Source organism: Euleptes europaea, chromosome 3, assembly GCF_029931775.1.
Source record: "Euleptes europaea isolate rEulEur1 chromosome 3, rEulEur1.hap1, whole genome shotgun sequence".
Taxonomy (NCBI): Eukaryota; Metazoa; Chordata; class Lepidosauria; order Squamata; family Sphaerodactylidae; genus Euleptes; species Euleptes europaea.
The window spans coordinates 29532422-29548385 of NC_079314.1; the positions used below are offsets into that span (position 1 = coordinate 29532422).

At 46.6% G+C, this 15964-nt stretch overlaps 1 protein-coding gene across 1 annotated transcript in view; it reads left to right on the forward strand.

The window, feature by feature from the left end:
• The window catches only part of CSMD2 (CUB and Sushi multiple domains 2), a 690555-nt gene that overhangs the window by 195095 nt on the left and 479496 nt on the right, over positions 1–15964 (forward strand). Inside the window, exon 4 of the mRNA XM_056846155.1 lies at positions 9472–9666. Within this exon, the coding sequence (XP_056702133.1) occupies positions 9472–9666 (195 nt within the window). The remainder of the gene's footprint in view (positions 1–9471; positions 9667–15964) is intronic.

The window sequence follows — 15964 nt, forward strand, 5'->3', positions numbered from 1 at the left end:
CACAAGCGTGGCTGACTAGACAGATTCGTGGAGGGACAGTCTATCCATGGCTACTAGCCATGGTGACTAAAGGGAACCTCCATATTTAGAGGCAGTAAACCTCTGAATGGCAGTGCTAGGTGCCAGGAGCGGGCCTTGGCAACTATGCCTGGTTTGTTTGACCCTCTAGGGCAACTTTTTGGCCACTGTGTGAAACAGGATGCTGATCCATCAGGGCTGATCCATCAGGGCTCTTCCTATGTTCACAGAATGTAGCTGAACAGTTGGGGGAGAGGACATGTTGGGGTTGCTGTTGCAAGCATGGTGACATTACTTACAGGGGAAACCTGGAAGTGACAGGGGTAGTTCTAGGAATTGCCAGAAACTGGCAACCCTTCTTCTCCCCACAACAGACACCTTGTGAGGTAGGTGGGACTGAGAGAGTTCAGAGAGAAATGTGACTAGCCCAAGGTCACCCAGCTGGCTTCATGTGCAGGAGTGGAGAAACCAACCCGGTTCACCAGATTAGCGTCCACCTCTCATGTGGAGGAGTGGGGAATCAAACCCGGTTCTCCACTGCTCTTAACCACTACACCACGCTGACTGATAAGCTGAAAGTTTACTTATTAATTTTAAATTTAACTGGATTTCAAGTCCCAAGTGCCCAAACGTTCACGCAGGGTGGCCTACTACGTGATTTTTTTTTGTTTACATCTCTGTCCAATATAGCTTTATATGACTAAAGAATTCTTTTGCACATGATAGGCATAATACCACAACCTCATTAGTGATAATGTGACATCCAGTGAGACAAGAACCCTCTAGTTGAAGGAACGGGGAATAATGTAGTAAATTAGAAATAATTCTTAGTTCCTACACAAATTAAACTCCGGTTTCATTAGAGCGGGGTAAGGAGGTAGGATGGGGGATCAGTGTGGAACTAGATAATGTCATTCAGCGATGTTTTATTCAATCTGTGTGTTTTTTTTAAAGGTATGTTTTATCAGTTGTAGCTAATGATATATAATCAATTTGTGAAATCGATTTGGTTATAAGAGCTAGTTATCTATTTAATTAAAATCTATTTAATGGGTAAAAGGTACATTTCCTTTGAGAACTTTATTTTGCGTTTTGTGGTGATTGCTTCATTTTTTAAAAAATGTGGTGCGTTGGGGGGAAATGTTTGCCTTCGTACAGGAGTACAGAGCGACGAAGTCACAGGGAGTCCAATGTTAAAACACCTGAAATGTAAAAAACAACCAACAAAAACAACAACAACGTGCTTTGGGTATTTTTAAAGGCTGTAGTATTTCATACCATCAGGTTTTCAGGATAAAGTGATTTGCTTATAATCCCTTTCTGAGCTCTTCAACAATTCAGCTGTTAAGAGATGATGTACAACATAAAGGCTGGGGGATAGGGTTAGGAACTGTGTTGGGAAAGCCAGGGGTGGGAGCGATAGCTGTTAATGGGTGTTTTGATGGCTGAGACGGGAGATTCTAGAATTACAGTTGTCTGCAAATTACTCCTTCCAACCTAGAAATTCATCTCCTAATGCCAGGTAGGTATGTGAGCCGCTCCTAGTCCTGTTGCACTGTTAATTGGAGTTCTCTGCTGTCGGATTGTTTCAAAATTTGTCATCCACCTGGAGTCTCAGTGAGAAAGGCAAGGTGGCTATAAATGAAGTAAATAAAAATGATGACGTTGAAGCACTCAGCACATGCCCAGATTATTCTCTTCGGGAAGTACTCTGGGCATGTACAGAGTGGTTGCAGCCTTGGCATTTAGAGCAGAGATTATTTTTGACTCAGATTTATTTAGATCCTCTTGCCCATTTTTTTTTAAATATGAGAGGTGATAGGCCTTAAGATCCCCTCCCCTAACCTAATTGATATTTATTTAGGGTTGCCAGGTTCCTCTTCGCCACCGGCCGGAGGTTTTTGGGGCAGAGCCTAAGGAGGGTGGGGAGGGACTTCAATGTCATAGAGTCCAATTGCCGAAGCGGCCATTTTCTCCAGGGGAACCGATCTCTATCAGCTGTAGATCAGTTGTAATAGCAGGAGATCTCCAGCTAGTGCCTGGAGGTTGGCAACCCTCTATTTATGGGATCTTAAAATAAATTCTTCAGAACTAAGAACCAGGTTCTACTCCCCACCCCCACGGGGTTTGGATTTAGCATCCTGGTAAGAATAGAAAAGCTGTCTTGTTGGATCCAGCCAACGTCAATTCCGTCTAGCGTTGTCTTTCCAACCAATAGCCAGCCTCTGGTGACTTGCATGCTGGGTGAGAAGCCAGTCGGCATTCCCTGTTGTTTGCCCGCAGCAGTTGGTATTTGGAGGTGCACTGCCTCTGAACTTGGAGGTTCCATTTTAACTTTCACGGCTAATGGCCATTGATTAATTCATCTTCCAGCATGAATTTGGTGACTCTTCTTACTCCCCTCCCCCAACCCTGAACCTACCACTAGTAACTCCCTTGGGTAATTCTGTTAGTTTATGTTTTAGTATTATAAATGAGGAAGAAAATATTCCCGCATTTGTCCTCCGTGATTTTACGAACTTCTGTGTGCTCTTGGTTTTTGTGTTACAAGAGATCAAGAAATATACGCCGACTGGTGGTCTCCCACGGTACCGAGACACCTGGTGAAATTGGAACACCTGGTGGCAGTAAGTTGTGCAATTCGCTGCCGGTGGACGTAGTGATGGCCACAGGCATAGATGGCTTTAAAAGGGAATTAGACAGATTTATGGAGGAGAGATCCTAGCCGTGGTGACTAAAGGGAACCTCCACAGCCAAAAGCAGCAAACCTCTGAATCCCAGTGTCAGGTAGCAACATCAGGGGAAGGCCCTGTGTTGGTTCTCCATTGCAGTTGGTTGGCCACTGTGTAAAAAAGGATGTTGGGGAGCCAGCGTGGTATAGTGGTTAAGAGCGGTGGTGGACTGTAATCTGGAGAACCAATTTTGATTCCCCGCTCTTCCACATGAACAGCGGAGGCTAATCTGGTGAACCAGGTTGGTTTCCTCATTCCTACACCTGAAGCCAGCTGGGTGACCTTGGGCTAGTCACAGCTGTCTCAGCCCCACCTACCTCATAATTTGTCTGTTGTGGGGAGGGGAAGGTGATTGTAAGCTGGTTTGATTCTCTGGTAGAGAAAGTTGGCTTATAAAAACCAACTCTTCTTCTGATCTAGATGTTCTTACTTTCTTGTATATTTTAATAGATGATAAATTCTGTGCAAAATGGAGAATCCTTGCCATGAGGACGCAGCTATTGTCTGTTTTTTCCTCCTTCCTCTGTTTGTGGCTTTATCATTGGAAATGGTCAATTAAAAAAAATCGCAATCGTGATAAATTTCCTTGGGATATACTGCTAAGCAACTAGGCACATCTACACTATTTCTCCTTGTTTTTGAACGTCCAACAAATCCTTTGACAACACCCAAAGCTATTTTTCTTTTTTACACCCATTAATTTAATGCATCAGGCAAGGATCGGGTTTTATTTGCAAGCCGATAAACAAGGCTTTTATGAATCTATCTCTGTCTTTTGCCTGCCTTCATCTTCATACAGTTGTGTGTGTGTGCGTGCATTTGTGGGGCTTGGTTGATGGAATGCTTTTATGGAGACGGGCGGGGAGGGGGAGCATCCTACATAGGAATTTGCAAACGGATGGAGCAAAGGTCTTGCATTATTACGCTGTGCAGCATCCAATATAATAAATAATACAGATGCCTTAATCTTGGTAGCAGTAGAGGAGAAAAAAAATGATTGCTTTGACAATCAGGCGAACGTGAGCAATAATATTAGTTCAGGGGAGGTTTGGGGTAGAATGTTTATGTATTTAGATTTATACCCTGCTGTATCCCTGGAGCTCAGGGGTGTGATTTACAGAGCATTGTAAAACATGAAAATATACTGTTCCTTGGCCCAGAGGCGTACAGTCATTGAAAATGTGGAGTTATGAGAGAAGGAGAGGGAGAAACATGAAACTAACTGGTCTCGTTCCCTTGGATGTCATCCAAGGCGCTGCTTGTATTTGTTCTATCTCTCCCTCTACCCACCACATCTACCCAGTTTGTGCGTATGCTAGTGTCAGCCCATTTTGTCGTGGTAACTGCCCTGTTTGTGCTGCTTGCCAGAGATTTGAACTCGGATCACCTCGACGCAAGTCCAAGTATTGGCATATATTGAGCAGTAGAATGCGTTGAGGACAAGTGCCAGTCGGTGCTGTTCTGTTCAGGGTGCAAGCAGGAGCACGGCTCGTCCAATGCTTCTTGCGCAATTGGTAGCGCTTGTCATGTCACACAATTCTGTTTCCATTTTTAAGTCACGTACCACCGAAGTTATCGATGGTATAAATAAATAGCCTTTCACTGTCAACACTGGTAGTCTTGTGCAAGTGGAAATAACTGTTTGGATGCAATCAAGTTTTCTTTCCGCAACGCTATACTGCAAGGAAAGTCAACCACTTCCATTTTTGTGGGGCCAATCATGTGAGTAGACTTGGCCCACAGGATACGCAGCATTGTATCTGCTTTGCCACACTGGGTATTACAGGACAGGTCACTAGTGGAGTGTGGCCATTTTAAATAAATGCACAAAAGTTCCCTTGCTCAAAGAGGAGTCCCCATCCAATGTAGACTTCAGACACCTCTCTGAACAATAACCGGGACTTCTGTATCAGGTTCTACCCAGTCCATTTAGAAGAAGAGCTGGTTTTTATACCCCAATTTTCCCTACCTTTAAGGAGTCTCAAACTGGCTTAAAATCACCTTCCTCTTCCCACAACAGATATTCATGACTAGCAGCCATGAATATCCCTCTCCTCCATGAATATGTCTCCCCTTCTTTCCAAGCTAAACAGCCCTAAGCATTTTGACTGCTCCTCATAGGGCAGTTGCTCTAGTCCCCTGATCATTTTGCCAGTGCTCTTTCCTGCACCTTCTCAAGGTCTGCAATATTCTTTTTAAGGTGTGGTGACCAGAACTGTACACAGTATTCCAAGTGTGATCTCGCAAAAGATTTGTACAAGGGCAGTATGATAGCGCCCTGACCTGGATGGCCCAGGCTAGCCTTACCTTGTCAGATCTCAGAAGCTAAGCAGGGTCAGCCCTGGTTAGTATTTGGATGGGAGACCACCAAGGAATGCTGTGCAGAGGAAGGCACTGGCAAACCACCTCTGTTAGTCTCTTGCCATGAAAACCCCAAAAAGGGGTCGCCATAAGTCGGCTGCAACTTGACGGCACTTTACACACACACACACACACACACACACACACAGAGTATGATAACAGCAATTTTATTCTCTATTCCTTGTCTAATTATGACCAGCATGGAATTTGACTTTTTCACAGCAGCCACACACTGGGTTGACGCCTTCATCGAGCTATTCACTACCATCCCAAGATCCCTTTCTTGGTCTGTCACTGCCAGCACAGATCCCATCAGTGTATAAGTGAAGTTGGGATTTTTTTTTGCCCCAATATGCATCACTTTACACTTGCTCACATTGCATCTCATTTGCCATTTTAATGCCCATCCCTCCAGTTTGAAGAGATCCTTTTGGAGCTCTTCACAGTCCAGTTTTGTTTTAACCACCCTTACGAATTTGGTGTCTTCTGCAAACTTGGTTACCTTTGATCACCCAAAAGGCCATGATGGGAATCAAGGGATCTGCATGGCCAAGTCATGTGGGGTGAGGGATGAAGGGAGGAGAAGAATTAGGTGAGACTAAGTGATAAAGCTGGATGGATTCAACCTAGCGCTGGGGGTGGGGACGTGGTGGGGAGGGGCTGTGTCACAAGCATAGCTCTAGAAATGGCTGGAAATGCTGTGATTTTACGACAGGATGCTGTGATTTTACCACAGCTCCTAGAGCTGCCATTATTTCTTCTGGGTTTTTCCTAGAAATGACAACTTGAAGGCTGGGGCTATTAAAATATGTTTAATGGGGTGTGTCTGTTGCCCTTGTGATGCTGGTGAGTTGTTGTTTTTTAAATCCCCCCTGCCATTGCTTAGAACAGTGGTGGGCAACGGGAGCTCAGGGCAGAGGATTCCCCACCCCAACTGGGGGCTTGGCAGGCCTAATCCAACCTTACATGCACACAGGCATCATGACCCTCATCAATAGGGTTGCCAACCTCCAGGTACTAGCTGGAGATCTCCTGCTATTACATCTCATCTCCAGCTGATAGAGATCATTTCCCCTGGAGAAAATAGCCGCTTTGGCCATTGGACTCTATGGCATTGAAGTCCCTCCCCTCCCCAAACCTCGCCCTCCTCAGGCTCCACCCCAAAAACCTCCCGCTGGTGGCAGAGAGGGACCTGGCATCACTACTCATCAAACACTGAAGGGAACAAGGGCATTCACCAATGGCTCCTGTGTTTGGTAGGCAGCATGCGGCTTCTGGTTTGTCCAGGTTAGGGGTGAATATTAGGATCAGGGCCTTTTGCTCTGGTTTCTTCCTGTTACACTCAAGGCTTATCTCTTGCCCCTGCTCAGACTCTGGCTCTGGAGTTGCAGGATCGGCGCTCTTTTCCTGGCTGTAGCCAATTCACGTTGTAGTTAGGCGTTAGCTGGTTGTAAATGTGCACCGAAGCCCTCAGTCTGTGCACGTTGCCTAGAAACATAACGCGACATTAACTAGCGGGGCAAATGAGGCAGAATTTGTAAATGAGATCCCGGCTTTCCAAATATGACGTGAAGACACAGACAGTTTTGACCTGCGTCTTCCCTTAACAGTTCATTAAGTAAAGAGCAACGAGTGTTAGAAAGTGTCTTTTTAAAAATGATTGTTTTTGGCTGGGAGTGAAGCACCAGTCATTAATTTCCCCCAAAAAAGGGTTCAACAGAAGGAGTGGATCCAATTTTTTTTTTTTAAAGATGCCAGCAATATAACTAAATTGAGCTTCAGAGTGTCAATGCAGAAAATGAAGCATGGGTTTTGGGCTGGTCTCATTTGGGAGCTTAAAATCCACTTGTCCTTGGAGAGCGGGAAGAAGCTTGCCTCTAATCCTGAGCACATATTATCTGCCTTAGTACAGGTGTCCGGGCAGGCTTGAAGGTTGGGGCTATTAAAAGATGCTTAATGGGGTGTGTCTGTTTTCCCGGAATGAGTAGTGATCATCCTTCAGGGCCGCTTCGTACACTTGAGTTTTTGAGATGAATGCCCTGGCCAGGAACTAGATGCACAGGCAGGCCAGTTCAAGGAGAAGGTGTTGGATCTCCATTCCTCCAGCTTAGTGTAGTGGTTAAGAGCAATGGCTTGGAGTGGTGGACTCTAATCTGGAGAAATGGGTTTGATTCCCCACTCCTCCACATGAGCGGCGGATGCTAATCTGGTGAACTGGGTTGGTTTCCCCACTCTTCCACGTGAATCCAGCTGGGTGACCTTGGACTAGTCACAGCTCTGTTAGAGCTCTCTCAGCCTCACCTACCTCACAGGGTGTCTGTTGTGGGGAGGGGAACGGAAGGTGATTCTTCCTTAAGTGGTAGAGAAAGTCTGCATATAAAAACCAACTCTTCTTCTCCACTGTGGACTTTTGGCAAGTTGTCTTGTGACTGCGCTGAAGTAACCAGTCTTTGAATTTTCGGAAGCATGGGTGACTGAGGCAGGATCCTTGTTGGAGAAAGAGGTCCACAGTTGGATCTCAAGCCAGGTAGTGGAAGATGCTCCTGTCTCAAGGATCCAGCAGCAAACAGAGATCTAGGAGAACCTTCAGATAACAAACCTGATCTTTTAAGGGAGTTGCCTGCCCAGGGCATGGCTTGGGACGCTGGGTACCCAGTGTAATGCTTCTGCCAGAAGGCAGGTAAGGAGAGGTAGGGTGCTTTCAAATATGGGTGCAAAACCACCCTTCCGACCCTTGTGGCAAGAGCAGGAATGGCTGGAAATTAGGGTTGCCAACCTCCAGGTATGGCCTGGACATCTCCCAGAATTATAACTGAACTCCAGATGACAGAGATCAGTTCTCCTGGATAAAATGGCTACTTTGGAAGGTGGACTGTATGGCATTATATCCAATGGAGGTCTCTTGCCTCCCCAAATTCCTGCCCTCCCCAGGCTCCACCCTTGAATCTCCAGGAAGTTCCCAACCTGGAGTTGGCAACCCTACCAGGAACGGTGTCCACAGATCCCTTTCCTGCACTGCTTGTTCTTTCTGCTTCTATGTATCGCTTAGGCCCCTTTAAAGCTTCCCTATAAACCCCTTAAAGGCTTTTTCCACCTTCCTTTTCTCCAGCTGCACTGTTGTGCTAAAGCACGGCTTGTAAAGAAATCTCTTTAAAGGGCTGAAAAGGAAGGAAAAGCTCCACCATTTTGAAGGCAACGGTTTAGCCCTGCCCCATCCCTGGGGTGGCTGTGAGCAGACGTCCAAAATGGACACTACCGGCAGCCACCCTGCAGCCTCCTGTTTACTTTGGAGAAAAGGAGGTTTATGTTTCCTCAAAAGTAAAAGGGGGGAAAAGGGAACCCAGGTGAATCGTGAGCACATTACGTATGACATTGTCTGAAAGTTCCCTTCTACATTAGGAATTTCCTGCTGCCATGTGTGTGGAAGCAGTCACAGTTATGCCAGGTTTCTAGTTACCCGGAAAAAGACACTCTTGCACTCTCTCCCCTGCCTGAGAGAGAAGCAGCCATCATGTGTTATGTTGCAGTGTTGTGAAGGATGAAGTGGGTGGCAGAATGACTGGAGAGGGGGGTGAAGGGAGTGGGCAGGGGAAAGTGGAGGGGTCCTTTGGAGAATGAGGCGTGGTTTAGGGTTACTAGTTTGCAGGTGGTGCCTGGAGATCTCCTGGAACTGATGTCTACTGTCTACAGAGATCAGCTCCCCTGGAGGAAATGGCAGCTTGTGGGCTCCAGAGCCAGTGTAGTATAGTGGTTTGGAGCGGTGGACTCTGATCTGGAGAACTGGGTTTGATTCTCCGCTCCTCCACATGAGCGGTGGACATTAAGCTGGTGAACCGGGTTGGTTTCCCCACTCCTACACATAAGGCTAGCTGGGTGACTCCACCTATCTCACAGGGTGTCTGTTGTGGGGAGGGGAAGGGAAGGCGATTGTAAGCCGGATTGATACTTCCTTTAGTGGTAGAGAAAGTCGGCATATAAAAACCAACTCTTCCTCCTCCTCCTCTTCTCCTCCTCCTTCTTCTTCTCCTCCTCCTTCTCCTCCTTCTTCTCCTTCTCCTTCTTCTTGCCCGTCTTCTCCTTCTTCCTCCTCCTCCTTCTTCTCCTTCTTCTTGTCCTCCTTCTCCTCCTCCTCCTCCTTCCATTGGGTTACATCCCTACTGAGCTCCCTTCAGTCCCTAAACTCCCCCCTACCCTGGGTCTGTCCCCAAATCTCCAGGGATTTTTCAAACTGGAGTTGGCAACCTTAAATGGGTTTGGCTGTGGAGGTAATGAGTTACAGTGCTAGTTTCTGAGGGCAAGTCGTTACTGGCAATGGGACACTTTGGGCCTGTAATTGAATGTGATTTCTTTCTCCTGGCAGTTCTACCGAGTCACACGTGTGGAAATCCGGGAAGGCTCCAGAATGGAATCCAGCAGGGGACGATGTTCAGCGTGGGCGACAAAGTGCGTTACAGCTGCAACCCGGGCTTCTTCCTGGAGGGCCACGCACTACTCACTTGCCATGCAAGTTCGGAAAACACCGCCTCCTGGGACTTCCCTCTGCCCTCCTGTCGAGGTAGCTGTGCATTTCTTCCTCTTATTGTCCGTTCATCCCTCGGTCTCAGCTCAAAATGAAACGGGAGACATTCTGCAGGTTTTCTGCAGCTGTTAGAGGGGATCCAAAATGGAGCTGGGAAAAACGGGTTCCCTGCTTTATTTTGTTCTGTTTATTTTTTTACTGTCTAGTTGCAACCAACGTATGGCAACCCCGTAGGGTTTTCAGGGCAAGAGATGTTCAGAGATGGTTTGCCATTGCCTGACTCTGCATAGTGACCCTGGAGTTCCTTGGTGGTCTCTCATCCAAATAATAACCAGGGCCAACCCTGCTTAGCTTCCAAGATCAGACAAGATGGGGCTATCCTGGGCTATCTGGGTCAGGGCAGAGTTGCCTGATATCATCACCTTAATTTATTTGGGCGGGGGGTGTTTGGGTTTGAATAAAAAAACATTAAAATTGTGTCCAGACAATCTGGATTCTATACCAGTGGAAGGTGAATTATGTGTACTGCAGAGGTATAGTATTTACTAGAAAGGAAATTGACCATGAATCAGGAACTTCTTACTGGACATAACTGTAACTTGTATGTAAATTTAAGTTGCCTTCCCTTTTTTTGATAACATACCTTGAAAAACAACAACCCTAGTCTTGCATTTGACTGAATACAATATATTGAGAAATTGTGTGTATTTGATTATGCACTTTTACTGTTTTACATAATTCATTCTGATTCTACTAGGCGTGGGGAGTGGAAGGGGAGATGTAGAAACCGTCCTCTCAACTATGAGAAATCTTATTCACCTACCTCTCTGGTATTAGATTTCAGCAAAAGCGTCTCACGCACTTTCAGCCAGATCTTTGAAACCATGAGGGCTAGAGCCTTGAGTTTCTAAAAGAAAAATGAAAACTTTCTGGAATGCTGGAATCTGCACTTTCCTCATGCCTTCTGGCATATACATGGCCCTGCCCATGCTGTTTTCTTTTGTGAATGCGTAGGAAATATTTCTAATTCCCTTTTGGTACATACCCCTCATGGGACTAGCAAGTGAGCTGGCATGTATATTTCTCCGTAATATCTGAAGGAGGGTTGAGTGTTCCTCCCATGCATCACATCCAGCAAGTAACCTCCGCATCCTTCAGCTGAGTATCTTGTACTGATTCTTTTATCGACTCTCTGATTGTCTAATCAATTAGTGATCCCGAACCGGAGTATAAATCTTGCATTTAAATTGAACAAATATGGTATGCCCGGAGATGTATGTTCTCGGCGTTCCCCACAGCGAGCCGCTCAGCCATGATGTATGTGGCTGACTTGTTTTTATCTTGCGCTTATCTGTCGTTGCCCGCTTGTGTTCCTGGTGCCCTGAATATGAGGTGTGGATGCAGCTGGATTGTTACTAGACTGTTCCGCCTCCTTCGTTTTTCTCCTCTTAAGTTAGTGTCATCCATCTTTGACTGCTTAGCGGCACTTCATGCTGAGTTGGTGCTTCCGTTGAGAAACCTTATTTTTCAATTCGGCTGTGGGAAATAATCATTTCATCTTTGTGCTCAGTCCTGGGTCATTTTTCCCCCTACCACAATGGGGGGCGGGGGGAAACGCTGCCCTAGTAGAGACCAATCTTAGGTTGAACTGAACTGACAATATTTGCTGGTTTGGGATAACATTTTTGGTGATGTTGAAAAATACCACCCCTTCGGAGTATTTTTTTTTAGTACTTTGTCCGGAATGCTGGCAGATATAAGGGCCAGAGGCAGGTAGCATAATCTGGAAACCAGTCCGAGGTCAGGTACCATGCTGTTCAATCCAATTCCTAAGCAGAGGGATGTTCCGAATTCGAGGTCAGGGTCAGTTCCGAGATCAGGGTAGCAGGAGTCCAGAGGATAACAGAGACACAAGGTGGCTACAAACGGACAACTTGCTCCCACACAGCGCTGAACTTGTTGCCTGCCTAAATAGGCCCTATCTTAATGCAGTCCAGCTGTTGCTCATTAGGCATTCAGGCATTCCCAGTTGCGTCATCGCTGAGTGCTCTATGCGAAGCCTGTAGCCTTGCACTTTTCCGACAGCTTTCTATCGTTGCCCTGATCTTCCGGCGTCTCTGCTCGAGTGGTCTCGGCAACCCTCCAGGCAAGGCCACCTGTGGCTGAACCCCAGACACAGCTGATTCTCCTGAGCTGCCCGGCTAAAGACCGAGTGAGACTTCCTGCTCTTCATTCCTTTCACTGTCTTCTGTCACATGAACACATGAAGCTGCCTTATACTGAATTGGACCCTCGGTCCATCCAAGTCAGTATTGTCTACTCAGACCGGCAGCGGCTCTCCACGGTCTCGGGCAGAGGTCTTTGACATCACCTCCTTGCCTAGTCCCTTTAACTGGAGATGCCGGGGATTGAACCTGGGACCTTCTGCATGCCAAGCTGATGCTCTACCACTGAGCCACAGCCTCTGTTCTCACCCTGCCGTCTCCCTCTAGTTCCTCTTCATCTGAGGGAGTGCCGGCAGGCTGACCCACGGCATACTGCTTCTAAAAATGTTTGCCTCTTTGGTTAAACTAGAGGGGGGTCCAGGAGAAATTGTAGAGAGGGGGTATCTTGTAGCCCCCTCACTTCACCTCCCTCCCTCTAATCTGGTTCCGCCTCCTCTCTCCTGTTTGCCACCCCCCTGCTCTGGTCCAATTTCCCACCTTTCTGGCTCCTGCCCTCCCCCCATCCTTATCGCCCCCCAATCCTCCCTCCCCACTGACACTTTCTCTACTTTTCCTCCATTATCCCCCTGCTGTTTCTGTTTCCTTCTGTTCTGTCAGGTTTTAGGTTGCCTTAGGTTACCTAGGAAACCTGAAATGGCGGCTGAGATTTTACGAGATCTCGGCATACTTTTTCTTTCACCCTTCCCCCTTTTCATTTTAATATTTTTTTTTCTGCAAACCTGGGGATTCCCTCAGGTTTGCAGAAATTAGTCTATCTTTGGGTGATCCACTTTGGCAGATTTTCAGATGGGTATTGTATATCATTGCCCTGACCTGGATGTCCCAGGCTACCTGATCTCATCAGATCTCAGAAGCTAAGCAGGGTCAGCCCTGGTTAGTACTTGGATGGGAGACCACCAAGGAAGTCCAGGGTTGCTATGCAGAGGAAGGCACTGGCAAACCACCTCTGTTAGTCTCTTGCCATGAAAACCCCAAAAAGGGGTCGCCATAAGTCGGCTGTGACTTGACGGCACTTTACACACACATTGTATATCATTAGGTACAAAATTACTTTTGCTCTCCTTTGCCTCCCTCACCTTCCGCGATACCATCCTGTAGTAGGGTTACATTCTGCCGGGAGAAAAATGTCCTCTCCCTTTATGTATGTACATAAGTGCAACCGACTTCGAGTCAAGTGAGAAGCAGAGGTGGTTTGCCATTGCTTTCCTTTGCATGATCTTCCTTGGTGGTCTCCCATCCAAGTACTGACCTTGCTTAGCTTCCGAGACCTGACAAGATCGGGCTATACCATGCCACCTTCCCTTTAATGGAGTCTTAATGTTCTTTACCAGCTGATGCTATTTACCTCCACACCATGAAAATCTTCAGCTGCCCATTTCCACACCTGAGGCCTCTATTAAAAGGGCCAGGACAGTTTTCTCCAGGTCTGTTGGCCACCATGTGTTATAGCCAAATGTGATGTTATCTGTCCAGATTGGATATTTTCAACAGCATAAGGATGTTTAACTGAGTTCTCTGTCATTGTGCTTGGATCTGTTGCTGTGGGCCCATTTTTTTATGTGAGCCCTGCATTAGGTGAATACATGAACACATGAAGCTGCCTTATATTGAATCAGACCCTTGGTCCATCAGAGTCAGTATTGTCTACTCTGACCAGCAGTGGCTCTCCAGGATCTCAGGCAGAGGTCTTTCACATCACCTACTTGCCTAGCCCCTTTAACTGGAGATGCCAGGGATTGAACCTGGGACCTTCTGCATGCCAAGCAGATGCTCTGCCACTGAGCCACAGCCCCTCCCTGACCTGGAGAACTCTCAAAATTACAACTGAGCTCCAGACAGCAGAGATCTGTTCCCCTGGAGAAAATGGCTGATTTGGAGGGTGGACCTCATGGCATTATATCCCACTGGAGTACCTTCACTCCTCAAACCCCACCCTCCCCAGGATTCACCCTCAAATCCCCAGGAATTTCCCATCCTGGAGCTGACAACTCTAAAAGAGCTTGGTAATGATGTGCAACCTGAGCCCACACCCATACATCTTCGAAGACTATGCACAGACTATGCACAGAACTTGCTGCATGTTCTAGTCCTGAATTTCCCAAGGAAAACTGTTGCGTTGGAGTTCTGGCAGGGATAGCAATCAGAGTTGGCCAACGCAGTTCTGCAGCCATCCCGCAGAGCAGCTGTTGTAACCGAGCTCAACGGAGGCCTTTCCCACAAATTTATTGACGTCCGCCAGGCAAGATGACACATTTTATTTCGAGGCATAAAACCCTCGCGATTGCTTTACATGCACACATGCCCCAGAGCCAACATTTGCAAACAGATGTCATGCCTCGTCATGACGGCGACGGCTTTCTATTATTAGAATGGCAGGGCACTGCTATTTGTCTGTCTGGGATGGTTGCCTTTTGCGGAGTGGATGAGAAATGAATGCTCCCAGCATGCCTAACAATGGATCACCGTGGCAAGATGCGAAAGACCAGAATGCTGTGAAGCCTCTGTTTGGAATCTCGGCTACCCTGGGGTTCCAGCACTTTCGCTTTGCTTCCTCCAGCTATCCAATATAAAAATGGGCATGATTGACATGAGTAAAATAATGTTAAAGGGAATGGGGGGCGGATAGGACAGCAGTTTTCAAATGTCTTGCTGCAAGCTGTAGTCGGGTCTCAGGTAGGGTTGCCAGGTCCCTCTTTGCTACCAGCAGGAGGTTTTTTGGGCAGAGCTTGAGGAGGGCAGGGTTTGGGGAGGGGATGGACTTCAATGCCAGAGGAGTCCAATTGCCAAAGCGGCCATTTTCTCCAGGGGAATTGATCTGTATTGGCTGGAGATCAGTTGTAATAGCAGGAGATCTCCAGCTAGTACCTGGAGGTTAGGAGGAGAAAATAGACACCACTGTACTAGTATCAAAGGATAAGAAATTCAGTACAGGAGCGAAGAATACTTATAAGTGCAAACAAATATTTTTATGCTACCGTGTCTAATACAATACGCACTTCATAAATATACAAAAAGAACCATTCATACAGTTGTAACACACATACACAAAATCATCTCTAGGATGGTGGTGAATGGAAAAAGTTCAATAAAAAGGTGCAGTCTCTCTCAAGATATGCTCAACAGTCTTCAGTATTCAGTGTAGCCAACACTTGTGAATGTTACCCTTCGTGGGAATTGAACTATATCCAGCACTTTGTAATTTATTATCAAGATGTGCAATATAAGAGGAAAATGCTTGAAGGACTGATGAAGAATTCAAATTGTCAAGAATTTGAAACGGCCGTATCCTCCATGAAGTTATTCCTCCTGAATTAATATTTATTACCTCTACTTACCTGCATGGGATGAATACTGAAGACTGTTGAGCATATCTTGAGAGAGACTGCACCTTTTTATTGAACTTTTTCCATTCACCACCATCCTAGAGATGATTTTGTGTATGTGTGTTACAACTGTATGAATGGTTCTTTTTGTATATTTATGAAGTGCGCTGTATTAGACACGGTAGCATAAAAATATTTGTTTGCACTTATAAGTATTCTTATAAGTGCTTATAAGTGCTTATTCTTATAAGCTCCTGTACTGAGTACCTGGAGGTTGGCAACCCTATGGTGAGCTCCCTCCCCAAACTCCACTTTCCCCAGGCTCTACCCCCCAAATAGGGTTGCCAGCTCTAGTTTGGGAAAAACCTGGAGATTTTGGGGTGGAGCTGAGGAGGGTGGGGTTTGGGGAGGGGAGGGACTTCAGTGATGACTTCCCTCCTTTTGGGTTACCTAGCTCCAGGTAGGAAGTGGCCTTCTCCTGCAGGGTTTGGAGAGAGGAGGGACTTTAATGCCATAGAGTCCAATTGCCAAAGCAACCATTTTCTCCAGGGGAACTGATTTGTATCACCTGGAGATCAGTTTCAATAACGGGAGATCTCGAGCCACCACCTGGAGGCTGGCAACCCTACCCCAAATCTCCAGGATTTTTCCACACGAGTGGGCAACCGTAGGCCCTCAGTCCTTTTGACGATTGAAGACAGTTCATGTGTCCGTCTTGGGATAAACACTTGCATGACATGTTATAATGAAGGGGAAACATAACTTAGCAGGGCGCTTTTAGCCTTC